The 22,782-nt window shown below is 36.9% G+C and overlaps 1 protein-coding gene across 3 annotated transcripts; it reads left to right on the top strand.

Annotated features, from left to right (window-relative positions):
* Positions 1 to 2,429: 2,429 nt before the first annotated feature.
* Positions 2,430 to 9,869, top strand: LOC144569448 (2-isopropylmalate synthase A-like). Of its 3 annotated transcripts, XR_013516063.1 has the most exons (14): positions 2,430 to 2,892; positions 3,536 to 3,803; positions 4,152 to 4,365; positions 4,454 to 4,534; positions 4,718 to 4,807; positions 4,907 to 4,993; positions 5,209 to 5,309; positions 5,546 to 5,579; positions 5,667 to 5,741; positions 5,914 to 5,997; positions 6,119 to 6,253; positions 6,780 to 6,925; positions 7,356 to 7,743; positions 9,084 to 9,223. XR_013516063.1 is itself a non-coding variant. In XM_078319801.1 (13 exons), exons 1-13 carry the CDS (start codon positions 2,466 to 2,468, stop codon positions 9,238 to 9,240), a joined length of 1,899 nt encoding a protein of 632 aa, XP_078175927.1. In that variant the 5' UTR covers positions 2,433 to 2,465; the 3' UTR covers positions 9,241 to 9,869. The 3 variants fall into 3 exon arrangements, 1 of the variants encoding a protein (XP_078175927.1); XR_013516064.1 differs by lacking the exons at positions 7,356 to 7,743; positions 9,084 to 9,223 and adding an exon at positions 6,393 to 6,630 and having other exon boundaries at positions 6,780 to 6,919; XM_078319801.1 differs by lacking the exon at positions 7,356 to 7,743 and having other exon boundaries at positions 2,433 to 2,892; positions 9,084 to 9,869.
* Positions 9,870 to 22,782: the final 12,913 nt, after the last annotated feature.

Here is a 22,782-nt window from a genome sequence, read left to right as displayed (position 1 = left end):
CAAAATAAAATTGAAATGTCATAGTTTTGTACACATGCATATATAAAATGATGTACATCATTTCCAACGGTTTTATTTTGACTTTTAAGTAAGTTTTTAAAAATGAAAACATGATGAAAACACAAAATATGGAGGCATTTGAACCCTCTAATTTGTAATATGGCAGATAATTTTGACATTTCATAATCTAACTAGTACGCGAGTAAAATATTTGGGATAAGTGCCATCGATAATGTCTTCAGATAGATTCCGTTATATCTGATGTCATATAGATTCAAAGTCGATTAGTTGTCGGTATTAAAATGGTGGACATAAATCTGCTTTAATCTTCCACTCATAAATAGTACCTCTACAATCTCTCTTTTTTTTTTTTTTTCTGAATCTAGCTGTTAATACTTTTTCGAGAACGAATTTAAAAGCAATTTTTTTTAGAACTTTTATGTGCATGCATCTCGAAAAAAATTAACAACTGGATTCGAAAGAGAAGGCATTGTAGAATTATTGTTCATGAGTGAAGAATCGCACTAGATTTATTTCCTAAAATGGTGATCCCAATTCTTTCACGAGGAGCAAAACAAAAGCTGATGACATCTAAAGTCGATTAGGATTTGAGATATAATTAAGGAATTAGGTAACACTTTTCTTACTGCTCAAGATATGATTTTTTTTTCTCAATTTGGACGCTGTATTTGGCTTTGATCTTTGTAAAACTTGTGTTGCTAACTTTTCAGAAATAATCAAGCGTTATACTTCGTATTATGATCATCATTACCATTGTTATATTATTCAAATAAATCGAATAATAAAACAATTAGGAACCGGTTCAAGGTCCCTTTAATCTGCCATTAATTTTGCCTTTTGTTGTTTGTCCATATATTTTTTTTAAAGTAAAAATTGAAAGTCATAATTAATGCTTGGTCAAATTCTATTCAAATTAAATAAGCTAAATAAAAAAACATTAAAATGAATAATAATAATAACAATGATGATTAGCCGATGACTAGTTGACAACGACGACATTAATCATGATTCACCGTTTGAAGTTGATTTGATAGGTTTTAGAGTTAGTGTTATATAGGTTGAAATGACGCTGATGTTATACTAGCCAAACTCCATTGAAGTTGCCGGAGAGCAACATAGGATTGTAGATGAGCAGAACATCAAACTCAAAATAGAATTTTTTTTTGGAATAATGGATAAATATTTCATTCAACTTAACCAAATTTCTTTTTGGCAAGAAATAAAGTTCATGAACTCATCTTTTAGAAAATATACTAAATTTTGAACTTGTAATATATATTTCACACAAAAAACAGTTATCAGATTAGACTTGATTAATTATCAACATAACCTAATTTAATTATGAATAAAATGTTTATTGTTTTTCTATTGTAATTTGTAAATGATAGTCATTACTTGCTGGAGTTACCTTGCAATTTAGCATAGACAATTGATAAAGTAAGACATAATTTTGAATTTTTTTTTTTAAAAAGATGCATGATTAATATTAGGGGTGGCAAAAAAGCACATAGCTCGTGGTTTGATCGTGATTCGCATCCGACTTGCTCGTTACTAGATCGAGTTGTTAATGAGCTAGTTTGTTGGTGGCTGTGTTCAAATTAAACAAGTTCAAGCTGGAACTTAACTCGCTCGCTAGCTCGGCTAGGTATGAATTTGTAAATTTATATAAATTTGTGTGTGCATTTTATGCTGTTTAGCTCGATCCAAAAAAAATTATAAAATCTATTTTCTTTATTAAAACAAGAGCCACTTAATCCAGCGAGCCAGCTCGTTCCAACTTACAAGCCAGCTCATGACGAATAGAAGTTGAGATTTTAACTCGGACCTCTAAAATCAGCTCGGTCCAGTTTCCTCGATAAATAAGCGAGCCGAAGACGAGCTAGACCCAGCTGTTACCACCCTTAATTAGTGGTCGAACCTTTTTTAATAGATAATTTATATTAACAATAAAATTATTTAATCATAACAGTCGATCAGATAGTTGTGTAAATATTAAAAATAAAATTGTAAATATATAATTTTTGTATATTAGATGAGCTGAATGTTAATTCGACGCAATTGCAAAGTCGAACAATCATTAAATTTTGTGGACACTTCGATTATAAGTTTATAACCAACCGATTCCAAATGATAGTCATCAGTCACCAAAGTAACAATATCTTTCCCGGATATGATCCGTGGAATCCACGTCTGCTCTATGGATGAGTATTAGTCATGCTCTCCGTGCACCACCGCTGCACCGCACAATAATTTTTCAGTGTTGTAGACCCTTCTATAGGCTAGGGAAATAATGCAACGGGGGCAGGCGGGCAGGGCAGCCTTTTAAATATATATATCTATTGTTCTGATGTGGTACACCATGTTCAAGCGGAGCGCTGTCCGATAACGCGCCGCCACAAATAAATAAGACGAGAGAAATCCTAAACCCTGCCACCCTCTCAGCGATGGCTTCCTCCATCCTCCTCTCCTCGCCCAAACCCTTATCCATCAACCCCAGTACCTCTCGCTCGCAGCGCCTCTCCATCGCTTTTTCTATCAATCCCGCTAGAAACCCAACCCTCAAGCCCCTCCCTTTCTCTCTCTCCACCACCAGTCTAGTCAAACCCCACTTCAGTTCAATAATATGTTCTGCCAAATCACATACCCGACCGGAGTACATACCCAACCACATATCCGATCCAAACTACGTGCGAGTGTTTGACACGACCTTGCGAGATGGTGAACAGTCGCCTGGTGCCACCATGACCAGTGCTGAGAAATTGGTTATTGCACGGCAGCTTTCGAGACTGGGGGTTGACATAATTGAGGCCGGGTTCCCAGCTTCATCGCCTGATGATCTAGATGCAGTTCGGTCAATTGCTATTGATGTTGGTAATAGAATGTCTTAATTGGAAATGTGACCCAAAGAGAAGAGATGTAAATCAAAGAAAATATAATTTTTCTTCATTAGTTTGATGAGAAGCAAAATAATTATAGAGGAGAAATTAAACAAAAGAAGAATGGTGCTAATTTATTGAGCATGAAATCCAATCAATAAGTAATTGAATCACGGAGAGAAACATGGTCGGGAATAAACTCTAATTTTGGAATGAAAATGATGAAATGCCAGCCAAAAACAAGCACCAAAAGCTGTTACATTTGATACACACTGGTCTGTTGTTGTAAATTTATGGGACCGAATATGACCAAAATTATGTAAAAATACGAGACTGTATCTGGTATACTGTATGTGCTAGTTGCATACCGAGCCACAACAATTATGGCTGATCCAGTTTAACGGCACTTGTGCAAGTCAGGAGAAATAAAAAATAAATGTAGGTCTATTAAATATAGGAGTATCATGTACCTGCATGACCACTTTCTTAACCTTTGTTATTCTATCAGTACCAGAGAGGCCTATTTTATTTAACCTCATTTCCTTGAAAGGAAGAATGTTCTTGAATAAACAACCAAATAAATTTCCTTCCATACTGAACAATTAGTGAACAATACATGAACATCTGTTATGCGACAGGTAACAACCCAGTGGGAGATGATGGTCACATTCCTGTCATTTGTGGACTCTCCCGGTGCAATAAGCGAGACATAGATGCTGCTTGGGAGGCTGTGAAGCATGCCAAAAGGCCTAGGATCCACACTTTTATTGCTACCAGTGAGATCCACATGCAGCACAAGCTGCGCAAGACGAAGGAGGAGGTGGTAGCAATTGCCAGAGAGATGGTTGCTTATGCACGCAGTTTGGGCTGCCCTGACGTTGAGTTCAGCCCAGAAGATGCTGGCAGGTAATTACAATTGATAGGAGTACTTTTTAGGTTTTCTGTCCAATTGTATAAATCAAGGTCAAGTTGAGCGAAGAGCTCTAGTTTTTACTCGACCGTTTTGCATAACTGAACAAAAGTTGCCTCATAGTTTATATTAAAAAACCACTAGCTATGATCTCAGAATGCTTGATTTAGCCTTGTGTATTCATGCTGAACTTTTGTATTCAAAGTAGGAAATTCATTTTCTGAAGTAAAATGTATTTTTTTTTTTTTTTCAAATATCAGATATCCTAGTGTTTACTTCGTGAAAATCATTTCTTATTTTAAATTGCCCAGAAATTTAAGTCGCCTTTACAAAGCCTAATACAGGTCTGATCGTGAGTTTTTGTTCCATATTCTGGAGGAGGTAATAAAGGCCGGTGCAACCACACTCAACATCCCTGATACTGTTGGTTATAATCTTCCTAGTGAATTCGCCAATCTAATTGCAGACATTAAAAAGAATACTAAAGGAATAGAAAACGCGATTATATCCACACACTGTCAGAACGACCTTGGTCTTGCAACTGCCAATACACTTGGGGTACAAGCATTTAACAACTTCTCCAAGAATTTCAAGTACAATTACAAAAAATATGGAAAACCTTACATTTGTTTTAAAATTAATTTAGGGCGTGTCTGCCGGTGCCCGCCAAGTAGAAGTGACCATCAATGGAATAGGAGAAAGAGCTGGGAATGCTTCTCTGGAGGAGGTAAAAGCATACTTAATTGAATTACTCTTTCTTTCTAGCCCTCGTGTCGGTATCTTACCGCTCTTAGTGAGTAGATTTATGATTGCATCTCTGGTGCAGTATGCTATGGTGCCAAAACTTTGTAGCTTATTTTGATTTCACCTGTACTAAACTTTTTTTTTTTCCATTGTCCTCGACTTTTAGGTGGTCCTTACAATAAAATGCCGTCAGAATGAAATGGGAGGGGTATATACTGGAATCAATACTCAGCAGATCATGATGAGTAGCAAGATGGTATAATTACATGAATTATTACTAAGTAGTGCATTTTTCCTTTGTCTGCTTCTACATGTGTACCTGGGTTTGTTGTTTTAACATCAAAATTACGTTTAGGTACAAGAACATAGTGGATTAATTGTCCAGCCACACAAAGCTATTGTAGGAGCTAATGCATTTGCTCATGAAAGTGGTATTCATCAGGTAAGAACAATTTTTCTCCTCTTTTCTTTTCAAATCACAAGACTTTACAGTGCATTTGGCTTTTGCTGGATAGAAGAAGAAAATTTTTTATTCTTAATTTGTAACCCTAAGTTAAGACTTTTGAGAATTTGCTTAACATATATGAGGTAACATGTGCATTTTCTGGTTCATCATATTTTGAGGTCTTTGCATCAATTGATTTTACTATTATACAGGATGGGATGCTTAAATACAAGGGAACTTATGAAATTATATCGCCTGAAGATATTGGTTTATTCCGTTCTAATGAGCATGGTATTGTTTTAGGAAAACTAAGGTAAGAACATCTTTCCTTTGTTTTCCCTTTTGGGGATACTTAACCCAATCTATGGTTGTGTAATAGTATATCATGCGATATTAATGATAGGGAATTAGGAATTACATGTTAGACTAGACAATTCATTAAAGTTATGCCCAATATGGCTAACGTATAAATTCTAACAACCCCAAAACTGTTGGTATCAAGCAAAGCTGCATGGTAAGGTAACTAATATATGGTCTTCAACTTTCTAGTGGCCGCCATGCTGTGAAGAATAAGCTAATTGAGGTAATGCACTTCTTGCCTATCTTTCATTGCTCAAGTCTTTTATGATAGATGCCCAGTAAAGTGTCTTAATTAACCTGTTATATTCAGCTCGGTTATCACATCAGTGAGAAGGAATTTGAAGACTTTTTTAAGCGCTACAAGGAGGTTGCTGAGAAGAAAAAGGTGAGCTGCAGTTTGTAATTGTTTATTTGTTTTATGAATCCACTTTTTATGTCTCGATCGTAGTTATGGTTTTATGTATTGTAGTTATTTATCGAAAAGTCCAAATTTGAAGAGTCTGTGGCTGGCTATTGTATGTGTTTTGTGATATGAATTTTTTTAATTATGGTTTCAGCGAGTAACTGATGAGGACATAGAAGCGCTTCTCTCAGATGAGATATTTCAACCTAAAGTTATTTGGTCCCTTGGTGAAATACAGGTACCACTTTTCAGGACATGCGAATTGCACTTTTGTTTAGCTTAATCTGGAGGGCAAGGCAGTTCTTGCTTCTTGAAAAATATGCCCATGAGCCTTTTTTTTTTCTTTTTTTTTGTTTCAGGTTACATGTGGGACCCTTGGCCTATCTACAGCTACAGTAAAATTAATAGCATCAGATGGAGAGGAAAAAATAGCGTGCTCTGTAGGTACAGGACCTGTTGATGCTGCTTACAAGGCCATCGATAGCATTATCCAGGTTTCTTTTCTTATATTAAGTATATTAGTTTTATTCCACTAATCAAAGAAGGCTAGCTCGCTGAACTAGCCAGACCACTTGCACTGTGCTTTTATCATCTTGGGTGAAGGTTAATTGAGCTGTTCTCTTTAAATTTAAGTTCTGGTTAAAAGGAGGATAGAAGATCTGATTTGGGTAACTATGTTTGGCAATTGCTGACTAAAGGGTTGGCTCAAACGGGTTGAACATTGTGGACCTACCTGTCAGATTAGTGGTTGAGTGAGATTTCTGTAAAACCTCAACAATCCCAATCCCAATATGATATGGATAATAACACGGTCTGAAAGAAAATGCACTAAAACAAATTAGGAGCAGATGTTCTGGCACCATACTGTCAGGTATTCCCTGTTATATGGCTGTACTAGACTGTGATTTTTGACATTTAATTGGAAGAGCACTTCAATTATTCTCCTTTTGTATATTTAATTGCAAGAGCACTGTGAAAGCATCATATATTATATTATGCTTGTGTGATTGTTATATTTAGGTCCCAACTGTGTTGACCGAATACAGCATGAACTCGGTTACACAAGGCATTGATGCAATTGCAACTACCCGTGTGGTAATTGGTGGAGACTCGAGCATCGCCCCTAAACATACATTAGATGGATTGACCTTCAATCGCACTTTCAGGTCCTTTTTCCTATTTATTGATGATTTCTTATAAAACCCTCCTACTGTTTTTATGTACTTGTCAAATAAATACGCAAAATATTGGTAACTTTCCAGATGAACGAGATACCCATAGGAGTATTTTTGCTTAGTTTTCATGGTTCCTGTGTGGGACCAATCCTCTATTCAATTGATCTTCTATAATAGTTGCAAAAATTGGGCATATGAGACAACAAGGGAATGTGATTAGAAAAATATGTTTAACTTTGAATTACATTGCTGAAATATTGCTTCTAATTATGAGGAATAGGTCCTCCTGACATTCAGTATATTATTTTATTATATTTTTCTTTAAAATCGAATCGGAGTCTTTTTTTTTTTTGTGATATGGCAAAAGATGATAATTACAACCGAAACAGAGGTTTAAAATGACTCCTCTGACCCCACGCAGGAAGGTGCATGATCTAGTCATGCGTTTAACTCCTCCCTGATGACAGTATTATCCCTAAACCTAATAACCCCAGGATACTGGTACACAGACCAGATCACTCAGAAACTTTGTTATAATGATCCAACAGTTTACACCATCAACAAGAACCATGAAATGCTAACACAACATCCAAATTAGCCTACTACTGTTGCTAAAAACTAGTGCTAAGCCATATGATCTTCAGCTGCACCCCCCTACTGAGCTGAATTGTTAGCTTCAACCATTTGAGTATCACCTTGGTCACATTCCTGTAGAGGAATACATTCCAAGCCTTGGGGCATCCTAACTTGAACAATCAGCTCCAACTTCAGCTTTCACATTCCCAACTCAATATTGTACAAGAGAGATAGTAAGCAAATTAAATTGCGAGATTGGACTGGTTTACCCGAAAAACACAACTCATTCCTGTGTTTCCACCCAACAAGTGGCACAGATAACCAATAAGAATGCAACTTTTTGTGTTGAATGGGAAGTCAAGGCAGTAGAGATAACATCATCAAAACTGTTCCAGTTACTGAAATATTCTTGACATTGACCTAACCAAAACCAAATTTTCCTCACTAGTGTACATTGAAGAAATAGATGATCTACACTTTCTTCATTCTCAAAAATGACATTTGGTAATACCTACCATCCTTTTTTAGATAAATTGTTGTTAGTTAAAATATTTTTCCTTTCCAAGAGCCACATGAAAACCCTAATTTTGGGAGGTAAGGGCATTTTCCAACCACAACATATTTTGAGCTTTTCACCCCCCCTAAAATTCAGAAATTTATACATGGATCTAACTAAAAACTGATTTCCGATTCCATCTCCATACTACTTTGTCTAATCTATGTGTAATGGACATGGAACTAAGAATTTCAAGTATTTGCACCCATTCCTGGACAAGTATCCCCGTAAGGGTTCTATGAGAAGTAACACAGTCCCCTTTGGAGGGAGTCTTTGTTTATTTATATTTTATATATCTTCTTTTTCATTGTGACTTTTCAAGGTTGAAGCATCAAAAGCAATTGTCTAAATTGTTGGCTCTATGGACTTTCTCCTAGCTGTTGTTTGTGTTGTTATATGACTGTTCTAGAGTTAAAATTTGAGGTCTAAAGTGATAATTTCAAAAACATTGATCATAATTATTCTGGTGCTTCATTTAAGTTTTGACTAGTGACTGACAACAAGAAAAACGAAACATATAAGTTTACTTATTTTATTCAGACTTAAATTTGCAGTAAATTTACATCAACTGAATTCAGAGGGTTGGCACTTGTTGACTCATCCTCACAAACCTGATATGGTTTAATGCGGTGGGTTTCTATCAGGGTTTTTTATTTTAACCCTGTTGGCATGTCTGAATGGTCTTGTCTAGTCAGACTGCCAGTGAAGTATTCTTTTACTAAAAATCACTTTAGTTTGATAAATACATTAGGTTTTCTACTCCTTGTTTAGCTTCTAGCAGGTTGGATATGTACCTTTTACAGTTCTAATATAAAATGCTAACCCAATCTGGCATTGCTTTAAACCTTGAGATGCAGGAGTCTCATTTGCTACGTTGCTGGTTTTTAATTATGTCATGTATGAATAATGATTCATGAAAAGATGATTATCAGCTAACATATCAGAAGTCGATGTTCCCCTTGTATTTTCATTTGAATTTTTTTGCAACGTCATTATTTCGTTTTGTTTATTTTTCAGTGGGAGTGGTGCGGCAATGGACATTGTGGTTTCAAGTGTCAGAGCTTATTTGAGTGCACTAAATAAAATGCTGAGCTTCGTGACAGTTGTTAAGGCTACCAGAGAATCGTCAGAAGGCAGCAAAACCTATCAAAATATTGAACAAGCTTCTGATTAAAATATATTGTAAGCAACCAAATGAAGATATAATAAGAAAAGATGAGCTATACCTTCCGGATGTGATAGCTAGTGTGAATTTTAGTTGGTCTTTTAGATAAGTTGGTCGAGAAAATTTTAATTTTGTTGGATGGACTGTTAAAAAATGCTATATTAGCAAGTATGCTAGTTGTACGTTGGTTAGCTTATGAAATTGATTGTGGTATTGTCCATCTGCTTGATTAATTTATGTATTCAGCTTTTAAGAATGCCTCTGGAAAAATGCGGTGAGTTTCCGGATGAAATTCTTGTCAACTAGAAAAATGCGGAAAGACAGCGACTGAGGTACTTTTGCTTAATACAGATACCAATCGGTGGTACCGAAATGATTTTTAAGTTCCTTGATGAACAGCACCCGTGAATGATATACAGAAATGTCAATTTTGAATGAAAAGCCGATACTAAACACTGGGTTGACGACATAGTCGACCACATGCATATACAAAAGAAATAGTCAAGACTCAAGAAGACATGGTAGTTATTGTATTTGTAACCATGTCTGTTGTGATCACTGTTGAACTACTTAGCTATTGTTGTAATGCTATTATTTGTTAAATTGATGTGACATTTATGGATATTATTAATAATGTATGTGATATGTGTACGTCTTACTTAGAAATATGTGATGAGTTGTTTTGGTGTGTGACAACTAAAGTTCAGAAGATCATCAAAAGGGATAGTTCAACTGAAGTTTTTAAATAAGACATTTATATTTATTTATTAAATATCATACCTAAAATAACATCGCATTACATTTGTATAAGAGTTCCAACTACCCTCTTATCTTGTAATCTAGAAACAACTAGTGTTTTGCACAGATCTTTAATTGGAGTGTTGTATCAGGGTTGCAACCGCCATCTTCTCTTATCATCTGGAAATACTACTGGAGTGCTACAAACACTTTCAATTGTAGTGTTGTATTGAATTGCAACTGCTATTTTCCTTAGCCATTTGGAGACACTACTAGAGTGATGTAAAGACCTTTTATTGGAGTATTGTATTAGGGTTGCAGTTACCATCTTCCCTTTCTACTTGGAGACAATACAAGAGTGCTTTAAACACCTTCAATTGGAGTGTTGTATTAGGATTGTAAATGTTCTATTATCTTGCCATATAGAGACACTACTAGAGTGGTCGAAACACCTTCAATTGGAGTGCTGTATTAGGATTGTAAATGCCCTATTATCTTGTCATCTGGAGACACTACTAGAGTGCTTCAAAGACCTTCAATTCGAGTGTTGTATTAGGGTGATAAATACCTTATTATCTTGACATATGGAGACACCCCTAGAGTTCTCCAAACACCATTAATTGGATTGTAGTATTAGGGTTGTAAATGCCCTATTATCTTGCCATATAGAGACACTACTAGAGTGCTCCATAGACATTCAATTGGAGTGTTGTATTAAGGTTGTAAATGCCCTATTATCTTGCCATATGGAGACACTACTAGAGTGCTCGAAACACCTTCAATTGGAGTGTTGTAGTAGAGTTGTAAATGCCATATTATCTTGTCATATGGAGACACTACTAGAGTGCTCCAAACACATTCAATTGGGGTGTTGTATTAGGGTTGTAAATGCCCTATTATCTTGTCATCTGGAGGCACTACTAGATTGCTCCAAACACCATCAATTGGAGTGTTGTATTAGAGTTGTAAATGCCTTATTATCTGGGCATATAGAGACAGTACTAGAGTGCTCCAAACACCTTCAATTGGAGTGTTGTATTAAGGTTGTAATTGAGCTATTATCTTCCCATATGGAGGCACTACTAGAGTGCTCCAAACACCTTCAATTGGAGTGTTGTATTAGAGTTGTAAATGTCTTATTATCTTGCTATATGGAGACACTACTAGAGTGCCTAAAACACCTTCAATTGGAGAGTTGCATTAGGGTTGTAAATGCCCAATTATCTTGTCATATAGAGACACTACTAGAGTGCTCCATACACCTTCATGTGGAGTGTTGTATTAGGGTTGTAAATGACCTATTAATCTAGAGACAGTACTAGAGTGCTCCAAACACATTCAATTGGGGTGTTGTATTAGGGTTGTAAATGCCCTATTATCTTGTCATATGGAGGCACTACTAAAGTGCTCCAAACACCTTCAATTGGAGTGTTGTAATAGAGTTGTAAATGCCTTATTATCTGGCCATATAGAGACACTACTAGAGTGCTCCAAACACCTTGAATTGGAGTGTTGTATTAGGGTTGTAAATGACCTATTTACCTTGCCATATGGAGACACTACTAGAGTGCCTAAAACACTTTCAATTGGAGTGTTGCATTAGGGTAGTAAATGCCCTCTTATATTGCCATATAAAGACATTACTAGAGTGCTCCAAACACCTTCAATTGGAGAGTTTCATTAGGGTTGTAAATGCGTTATTATCTTGCCATATAGAGACACTACTAGAGTACTCCAAACACCTTCAAATGGAGTGTTGTATTAGGGTTGTAATTGAGTTATTATCATCCCATATGGAGGAACTACTAGAGTGCTCCATACACCTTCAAGTGGAGTGTTGTATTAGGATTGTAAATGACCTATTATGTTGCCATATGGAGACACTACGATAGTGGCCGAACCACCTTCAATTGTAGTGTTGTACTAGGGTTGTAAATGCCCTATTATCTTGTCATCTAGAGACACTACTAGAGTGCTCCAAACGCCTTCAATTGGAGAGTTGTATTAGGGTTGTAATTTGCCTTATTATCTTGCCATATAGAGACACTACTAGACTACTCCAAACGCCTTCAATTGGAGTGTTGTATTAGAGTTGTAATTGAGCTATTATCCTCCCATATGGAGGCACTACTAGAGTGCTCCAAACAGGTTCAATTGGAGTGTTGTATTAGAGTTGTAAATGCCTTATTATCTTGCTATATGGAGACACTACTAGAGTGCCTCAAACACCTTCAATTGGAGTGTTGTATTAGGGTTGTAAATGCCCTAATATCTTGCCATATAGAGACACTACTACAGTGCTCGAAACACCTTCAATTGGAGTGTTGTATTAGGGTTATAAATGCCCTATTATCTTGCCATATAGAGACACTACGATAGTGGTCGAAACACTTTCAATTGGGGTGTTGTATTGCAGTTGTAAATGCCCTATTATCTTATTATATGGAGGCACTACTAGAGTGCTCCAAACACCTTCAATTGGAGTGTTGTATTAGAGTTGTAAATGCCTTATTATCTGGCCATATAGAGACACTACTAGAGTGCTCCAAACACCTTGAATTGGAGTGTTGTATTAGGGTTGTAAATGACCTATTACCTTTCCATATGGAGACACTACTAGAGTGCCTCAAACACCTTCAATTGGAGTGTTGTATTAGGGTTGTAAATGACTTATTATCTTGCCATATAGAGACATTAATAGAGTGCTCTAAACACCTTCAATTGGAGAGTTGCATTAAGGTTGTAAATGCCTTATTATCTTACCATATAGAGACACTACTAGAGTACTCCAAACACCTTCAAATGGAGTGTTCTATTAGGGTTGTAGTTGAGCTATTATCATCCCATATGGAGGCACTACTAGAGTGCTCCAAACACCTTCAATTGGAGTGTTGTATTAGAGTTGTAAATGCCTTATTATGTTGCTATATGGAGACAATACAAGAGTGCCTAAAACACCTTCAATTGGAGTGTTGCATTAGGGTTGTAAAATCCCTATTATCTAGCCATATAAAGACATTAATGGAGTGCTCCAAACACCTTCAATTGGAGAGTTGCATTAGGGTTGTAAATGCCCAATTATCTTGCTATATAGAGAGATACTACTAGAGTGCTCCATACACCTTCATGTGGAGTGTTGTATTAGGGTTGTAAATGACCAATTATCTTGCCTTATGGAGACACTACGATAGTGGTCGAAACACCTTCAATTGGAGTGTTGTAATAGGGTTGTAAATGCCCTATTATCTTGTCATCTAGAGACACTACTAGATTGCTCCAAACACATTCAATTGGAGTGTTGTATTAGGGTTGTAAATGCCCTATTATCTTGTCATATGGAGGCACTACTAGAGTGCTCCAAACACGTTCAATTGGAGTGTTCTATTGGAGTTGTAAATGCCTTATTATCTTGCTATATGGAGACACTACTAGAGTGCCTCAAACACCTAAAATTGGAGTGTTGTATTAGGGTTGTAAATGCCCTAATATCTTGCCATATAGAGACATTACTACAGTGCTCGAAACACATTCAATTGGAGTGTTGTATTAGGGTTATAAATGCCGTATTATCTTGCCATATGGAGACACTACGATAGTGGTCGAAAGACTTTCAATTGGGGTGTTGTATTACAGTTGTAAATGCCCTATTATCTTGTCATATGGAGGCACTACTAGAGTGCTCCAAACACCTTGAATTGGAGTGTTGTATTAGGGTTGTAAATGACCTATTACCTTGCCATATGGAGACACTACTAGAGTAGCTCAAACACCTTCAACTGGAGTGTTGTATTAGGGTTGTAAATGCCCTATTATCTTGCCATATAGAGACATTACTAGAGTGCTCGAAACACCTTCAATTGGAGAATTGCATTAGGGTTGTAAATGCCTTATTATCTTGCCATATAAAGACACTACTAGAGTACTCCAAACACCTTCAAATGTAGTGTTCTATTAGGGTTGTAATTGAGCTATTATCATCCCATATGGAGGCACTACTAGAGTGCTCCAAACACCTTCAATTGGAGTGTTGTATTAGAGTTGTAAATGCCTTATTATGTTGCTATATGGAGACAATACTAGAGTGCCTAAAACACCTTCAATTGGAGTGTTGCATTAGGGTTGTAAAATCCCTATTATCTAGCCATATAAAGACATTAATGGAGTGCTCCAAACACCTTCAATTGGAGAGTTGCATTAGGGTTGTAAATGCCCAATTATCTTGCTATATAGAGAGACACTACTAGAGTGCTCCATACACCTTCATGTGGAGTGTTGTATTAGGGTTGTAAATGACCAATTATCTTGCCTTATGGAGACACTACGATAGTGGTCGAAACACCTTCAATTGGAGTGTTGTAATAGGGTTGTAAATGCCCTATTATCTTGTCATCTAGAGACACTACTAGATTGCTCCAAACACATTCAATTGGGGTGTTGTATTTGTAAATGCCCTATTATCTTGTCATATGGAGGCACTACTAGAGTGCTCCAAACACGTTCAATTGGAGTGTTGTATTAGAGTTGTAAATGTCTTATTATCTGGCCATATAACACTAGTAGAGTACTGTAAACACCTACAATTGGAGTGTTGTATTAGGGTTGTAATTGAGCTATTATCTTCCCATATGGAGGCACTACTAGAGTGCTCCAAACACCTTCAATTGGAGTGTTGTATTAGAGTTGTAAATGCCTTATTATCTGGCCATATAGAGACACTACTAGAGTACTCCAAACACCTTCAATTGGAGTGTTGTATTAGGGTTGTAAATGCCCTATTATATTGCCATATAAAGACATTACTAGAGTGCTCCAAACACCTTCAATTGGAGAGTTTCATTAGGGTTGTAAATGCCTTATTATCTTGCCATATAGACACTACTAGAGTTCTCCAAACACATTCAAATGGAGTGTTGTATTAGGGTTGTAATTGAGTTATTATCGTCCCATATGGAGGCACTACTAGAGTGCTCGAAACACCTTCAATTGGAGTGTTGTATTAGAGTTGTAAATGCCTTATTATCTTGCTATATGGAGACACTACTAGAGTGCCTCAAACAACTTCAATTGGAGTATTGTATTAGGATTGTAAATGTCCTATTATCTTGCCATATAGAGACACTACTAGAGTGCTCCATACACCTTCAAGTGGAGTGTTGTATTTGGGTTGTAAATGACCTATTATGTTGCCATATGGAGACACTACGATAGTGGCCGAACCACCTTCAATTGTAGTGTTGTACTAGGGTTGTAAATGCCGTATTTTCTTGTCATCTAGAGACACTACTAGAGTGCTCCAAACACCTTCAATTGGAGAGTTGTATTAGGGTTGTAAATGCCTTATTATCTTGCCATATAGAGACACTATTAGAGTACTCCAAACACCTTCAAATGGATTGTTCTATTAGGGTTGTAATTGAGTTATTATCATCCCATATGGAGGCACTACTAGAGTGCTCCAAACACCTTCAATTGGAGTGTTGTATTAGAGTTGTAAATGCCTTATTATCTTGCTATATGGAGACACTACTAGAGTGCCTCAAACAACTTCGATTGGAGTGTTGTATTAGATTTGTAAATGTCCTATTATCTTGCCATATAGAGACACTACTAGAGTGCTCCATACACCTTCAAGTGGAGTGTTGTATTAGGGTTGTAAATGACCTATTATGTTGCCATATGGAGAGACTACGATAGTGGCCGAACCACCTTCAATTGTAGTGTTGTACTAGGGTTGTAAATGTCATATTATCTTGTCATCTAGAGACACTACTAGAGTGCTCCAAACACCTTCAATTGGAGTGTTGTATTAGAGTTGTAATCGAGCTATTATCCTCCCATATGGAGGCACTACTAGAGTGCTCCAAACACGTTCAATTGGAGTGTTGTATTAGAGTTGTAAATGCCTTATTATCTTGCTATAGGGAGACACTACTAGAGTGCCTCAAACACTTTCAATTGGAGTGTTGTATTAGATTAGTAAATACCCTATTATCTTGTCATCTGGAGACACTACTAGAGTGGTTCAAAGACCTTCAATTCGAGTGTTGTATTAGGGTGATAAATACCTTATTATCTTGACATATGGAGACACTACTAGAGTTCTCCAAACACCATTAATTGGATTGTAGTATTAGGGTTGTAAATGCCCTATTATCTTGCCATATAGGGACACTACTAGAGTGCTCCATAGACATTCAATTGGAGTGTTGTATTAGAGTCGTAAATGCCCTATTATCTTGCTATATGGAGACACTACTAGAGTGCTCGAAACACCTTGAATTGGAGTGTTGTATTAGGTTTGTAAATGCCCTATTATCTTGTCATCTGGAAACACTACTAGAGTGCTTCAAAGACCTTCAATTCGAGTGTTGTATTAGGGTGATAAATACCTTATTATCTTGACATATGGAGACACTACTAGAGTGCTCCAAACACCATTAATTGGATTATAGTATTAGGGTTGTAAATGCCCTATTATCTTGACATATAGAGACACTACTAGAGTGCTCCATACACCTTCAAGTGGAGTGTTGTATTAGGGTTGTAAATGACCTATTATGTTGCCATATGGACACACTACGATAGTGGTTGAAACACCTTCAATTGGAGTGTTGTACTAGGGTTGTAAATGCCCTATTATCTTGTAATCTAGAGACACTACTAGAGTGCTCCAAACACATTCAATTCGGGTGTTGTATTAGGGTTGTAAATGCCTTATTATATTGTCATATGGAGGCACTACTAGAGTGCTCGAAACACCATTAATTGGAGTGTTGTATTAGAGTTGTAAATGCCCTATTATCTTCCCATATGGAGGCACTACTAGAGTGCTCCAAACTCCTTCAATTGGAGTGTTGTATTAGGGTTGTAAATGCCCTAATATCTTGCCATATATAGACATTACTATAGTCCTCGAAACACCTTCAATTGGAGTGTTGTATTAGGGTTATAAATGCCCTATTATCTTGCCATATGGAGACACTACGATAGTGGTCGAAACACTTTCAGTTGGGGTGTTGTATTACACTTGTAAATGCCCTATTATCTTGTCATATGGAGGCACTACTAGAGTGCTCCAAACACGTTCAATTGGAGTGTTGTATTAGGGTTGTAAATGCCCTATTATCTTGTCATCTGGAGACACTACTAGAGTGCTTCAAAGACCTTCAATTCGAGTGTTGTATTAGGGTGATAAATACCTTATTATCTTGACATATGGAGACACTACTAGAGTGCTCCAAACACCATTAATTGGATTATAGTATTAGGGTTGTAAATGCCCTATTATCTTGACATATAGAGACACTACTAGAGTGCTCCATACACCTTCAAGTGGAGTGTTGTATTAGGGTTGTAAATGACCTATTATGTTGCCATATGGACACACTACGATAGTGGTTGAAACACCTTCAATTGGAGTGTTGTACTAGGGTTGTAAATGCCCTATTATCTTGTAATCTAGAGACACTACTAGAGTGCTCCAAACACATTCAATTCGGGTGTTGTATTAGGGTTGTAAATGCCTTATTATATTGTCATATGGAGGCACTACTAGAGTGCTCGAAACACCATTAATTGGAGTGTTGTATTAGAGTTGTAAATGCCCTATTATCTTCCCATATGGAGGCACTACTAGAGTGCTCCAAACTCCTTCAATTGGAGTGTTGTATTAGGGTTGTAAATGCCCTAATATCTTGCCATATATAGACATTACTATAGTCCTCGAAACACCTTCAATTGGAGTGTTGTATTAGGGTTATAAATGCCCTATTATCTTGCCATATGGAGACACTACGATAGTGGTCGAAACACTTTCAGTTGGGGTGTTGTATTACACTTGTAAATGCCCTATTATCTTGTCATATGGAGGCACTACTAGAGTGCTCCAAACACGTTCAATTGGAGTGTTGTATTAGGGTTGTAAATGCCCTATTATCTTGTCATCTGGAGACACTACTAGAGTGCTTCAAAGACCTTCAATTCGAGTGTTGTATTAGGGTGATAAATACCTTATTATCTTGACATATGGAGACACTACTAGAGTGCTCCAAACACCATTAATTGGATTATAGTATTAGGGTTGTAAATGCCCTATTATCTTGACATATAGAGACACTACTAGAGTGCTCCATACACCTTCAAGTGGAGTGTTGTATTAGGGTTGTAAATGACCTATTATGTTGCCATATGGACACACTACGATAGTGGTTGAAACACCTTCAATTGGAGTGTTGTACTAGGGTTGTAAATGCCCTATTATCTTGTAATCTAGAGACACTACTAGAGTGCTCCAAACACATTCAATTCGGGTGTTGTATTAGGGTTGTAAATGCCTTATTATATTGTCATATGGAGGCACTACTAGAGTGCTCGAAACACCATTAATTGGAGTGTTGTATTAGAGTTGTAAATGCCCTATTATCTTCCCATATGGAGGCACTACTAGAGTGCTCCAAACTCCTTCAATTGGAGTGTTGTATTAGGGTTGTAAATGCCCTAATATCTTGCCATATATAGACATTACTATAGTCCTCGAAACACCTTCAATTGGAGTGTTGTATTAGGGTTATAAATGCCCTATTATCTTGCCATATGGAGACACTACGATAGTGGTCGAAACACTTTCAGTTGGGGTGTTGTATTACACTTGTAAATGCCCTATTATCTTGTCATATGGAGGCACTACTAGAGTGCTCCAAACACGTTCAATTGGAGTGTTGTATTAGGGTTGTAAATGCCCTATTATCTTGTCATCTGGAGACACTACTAGAGTGCTTCAAAGACCTTCAATTCGAGTGTTGTATTAGGGTGATAAATACCTTATTATCTTGACATATGGAGACACTACTAGAGTGCTCCAAACACCATTAATTGGATTATAGTATTAGGGTTGTAAATGCCCTATTATCTTGACATATAGAGACACTACTAGAGTGCTCCATACACCTTCAAGTGGAGTGTTGTATTAGGGTTGTAAATGACCTATTATGTTGCCATATGGACACACTACGATAGTGGTTGAAACACCTTCAATTGGAGTGTTGTACTAGGGTTGTAAATGCCCTATTATCTTGTAATCTAGAGACACTACTAGAGTGCTCCAAACACATTCAATTCGGGTGTTGTATTAGGGTTGTAAATGCCTTATTATATTGTCATATGGAGGCACTACTAGAGTGCTCGAAACACCATTAATTGGAGTGTTGTATTAGAGTTGTAAATGCCCTATTATCTTCCCATATGGAGGCACTACTAGAGTGCTCCAAACTCCTTCAATTGGAGTGTTGTATTAGGGTTGTAAATGCCCTAATATCTTGCCATATATAGACATTACTATAGTCCTCGAAACACCTTCAATTGGAGTGTTGTATTAGGGTTATAAATGCCCTATTATCTTGCCATAGGGAGACACTACGATAGTGGTCGAAACACTTTCAGTTGGGGTGTTGTATTACACTTGTAAATGCCCTATTATCTTGTCATATGGAGACACTACTAGAGTGCTCCAAACACCTTCAATTGGAGTGTTGTATTAGGGTTGTAAATGCCCTATTATCTTGTCATCTGGAGACACTACTAGAGTGCTTCAAAGACCTTCAATTCGAGTGTTGTATTAGGGTGATAAATACCTTATTATCTTGACATATGGAAACACTACTAGAGTGCTCCAAACACCATTAATTGGATTATAGTATTAGGGTTGTAAATGCCCTATTATCTTGACATATAGAGACACTACTAGAGTGCTCCATATACCTTCAAGTGGAGTGTTGTATTAGGGTTGTAAATGACCTATTATGTTGCCATATGGACACACTACGATAGTGGTTGAAACACCTTCAATTGGAGTGTTGTACTAGGGTTGTAAATGCCCTATTATCTTGTAATCTAGATACACTACTAGAGTGCTCCAAACACATTCAATTCGGGTGTTGTATTAGGGTTGTAAATGCCTTATTATCTTGTCATATGGAGGCACTACTAGAGTGCTCGAAACACCATTAATTGGAGTGTTGTATTAGAGTTATAAATGCCCTATTATCTTCCCATATGGAGGCACTACTAGAGTGCTCCAAACTCCTTTAATTGGAGTGTTGTATTAGGGTTGTAAATGCCCTAATATCTTGCCATATATAGACATTACTATAGTCCTCGAAATACCTTCAATTAGAGTGTTGTATTAGGGTTATAAATGCCCTATTATCTTGCCATATGGAGACACTACGATAGTGGTCGAAACACTTTCAGTTGGGGTGTTGTATTACACTTGTAAATGCCCTATTATCTTGTCATATGGAGGCACTACTAGAGTGCTCCAAACACCTTCAATTGGAGTGTTGTATTAGAGTTGTAAATGCCTTATTATCTGGCCATATAAAGACATTACTAGAGTGCTCCAAACACCTTGAATTGGAGTGTTGTATTAGGGTTGTAATTGAGCTATTATCTTCCCATATGGAGGTACTACTAGAGTGCTCCAAACACCTTGAATTGGAGTGTTGTATTAGGGTTGTAAATGACCTATTACCTTGCCATATGGAGACACTACTAGAGTGCCTCAAACACCTTCAATTAGAGTGTAGGGTTGTAAATGCCCTATTGTATTGCCATATAGAGACATTGCTAGAGTGCTCGAAACACCTTCAATTGGAGTTTTGTATTATGGTTATAAATGCCCTATTATCTAGCCATATGGAGACACTACTAGAGTACTCCAAACACCTTTAATTGGAGTGTTTTATTAGGGTTGTAATTGAGCTATTATCTTCCCTATGGAGGCACTACTAGAGTGCTCCAAACACCTTCAATTGGAGTGTTGTATTAGAGTTGTAAATGCCTTATTATCTTGCTATATAGAGACACTACTAGAGTGCCTAAAACACCTTCAATTGGAGTGTTGTTGTAAATGGCCTATTATCTGGCCATATTGAGACACTACTATAGTGTTCCAAATACATTCAATTGGAGTGCTGTATTCAATATGTAATTGACCTATTACCTTCCCATTTGGAGACACTACTAGAGTGCTCCAAACACCTTCACTCGGTGTGTTGTATTAGGGTTGTGAATGCACTATTATCTTTCCATATAGAGACACTACTAGAGTACTCCAAACAAATTCAATTGGAGTGCTGTTTTAGGGTTGTAAATGCCCTATTATATTGCCATATAGACACTACGAGACTGCTCCCAACACCTTCAATACGAATGTTGTATTAGAGTTGTAAATCCACTATTATGTTGCCATATTGAGACACTACTGGAGAGCTCCAAACACCTTCAATTAGAGTGTTGTATTAGGGTTGTAAATGCCCTATTATCTTGTCGTATGGAGACACTACTACAGTGCACCGAATATCTTCAATTGGAGTGCTGTTTGGGGTTGTAAATGCCAAATTATCTTGCCATATCTCTCTACTAGATAGCTCCAAACAACTTTAATTCGAATGTTGTATTAGAGTTGTAAATTCACTATTATCTTGCCATATTGAGACACTATAGGAGAGCTCCAAACACCTTCAATTGGAGTGTTGTATTAGGGTTATAAATGCCCTATTATCTTGCCATATTGAGACACTCACTACTACTGTTCACCGAACATTTTCAATTGGAGTGTTGTATCAGGGTTGTAAATGTCCAATTATTTTGTAATCTGGGGACACTATTAGAGTGCTCCAAACTCTTCAATTGGAGTGTTGTATTAGGGTTGTAAATGCTCAATTATCTTGTCATATAGAGACACTATAAAATTGCTCCAAACTCCTTCAATTGGAGTGTCGTATTATGGTTGTAAATGCCCTATTATCTTGCCCTATAGTGACACTACTGGGGTACTCCAAACACCTTCAATTAGAGTGTTGTTTTATGGTTGTTTATGCCCTACTATCTTGCTATCTGGAGACACTACTAGAGTGCTCCAAAAAAAATTCAATTGGAGTATTGTATTAGGTTGTAAATGCCCTATTATGTTGCCATATAGAGACCCTACTAGAGTGGTCCAAACATCTTCAGTTGGCGTATTGAATTGGGGTGTAAATGCCCTATTATCTTGCCATCTAGAGAATCTACTAGAGAGTTCCAAACACCATTAATTAGAGTGTAGTATTAGGGTTGTAAATGCCCTATTATCTTGCCATATAGAGACACTACTAGAGTGCTACAAACACATTCAATTGGAGTGTTGTTTTAGGGTTGTAAATGCCCTATTATCTTGCCATATAGACACTACGAGACTGCTCCCAACACCTTCAATAGGAATGTTGTATTAGGGTTGTAAATGCCATGTTATCTTGCCATATGGAGATGCTGCTAGAGTGCTCCAAAAAAAATTTAATTGGAGTATTGTATTAGGTTTTAAATTCCTTATTATCTTGCCATATAACCCTACTAGAGTGCTCCAAACATCTTCAATTGGGGTGTTGTAAATGCCCTATTATCTTGCCATCTGGAGAAACTACTATAGTGCTCCAAACACCATTAATTGGATTGTAGTATTAGGATTGTAAATGCCCTATTATCTTGCCATATATAGAGACACCACTAGAGTGTTCCAAATACCTTCATTTGGATTTTGCATTAGGGCTGTAAATGGCTTATTATCTTGCCATATGGAGACACTATTATAGTGCTCGAAAAAACACCATCAATTGGACTATTGTATTAGGATTGTAAATGCTCTATTATCTTGTCATATAGGGACACTACTAGAGTGTTCGAAACACCTTCAATTGGAGTGTTGTATTAGGGTTGTAAATGCCCTATTATCTTGTCATATAGAGACACAAGTCATTTATGATTCGGTTAGCGTCCTTG

This window comes from Carex rostrata, chromosome 18, assembly GCF_964058835.1.
Source record: "Carex rostrata chromosome 18, lpCarRost1.2, whole genome shotgun sequence".
Lineage (NCBI taxonomy): Eukaryota > Viridiplantae > Streptophyta > Magnoliopsida > Poales > Cyperaceae > Carex > Carex rostrata.
The sequence above is the reverse complement of the archived record's forward strand: the minus strand, read 5'-3'. Positions and strand labels throughout refer to the sequence as shown.

Bases quoted from the DNA above. Each gene is read 5' to 3' on its own strand.
- LOC144569448 (XM_078319801.1), top strand. From the start codon at position 2,466: ATGGCTTCCTCCATCCTCCTCTCCTCGCCCAAACCCTTATCCATCAAC. The intron at 3,804-4,151 runs GTAATTACAATT...AGCCTAATACAG, and splicing joins AGCCCAGAAGATGCTGGCAG to GTCTGATCGTGAGTTTTTGT. The intron at 4,366-4,453 runs GTACAAGCATTT...AAATTAATTTAG, and splicing joins CAACTGCCAATACACTTGGG to GGCGTGTCTGCCGGTGCCCG.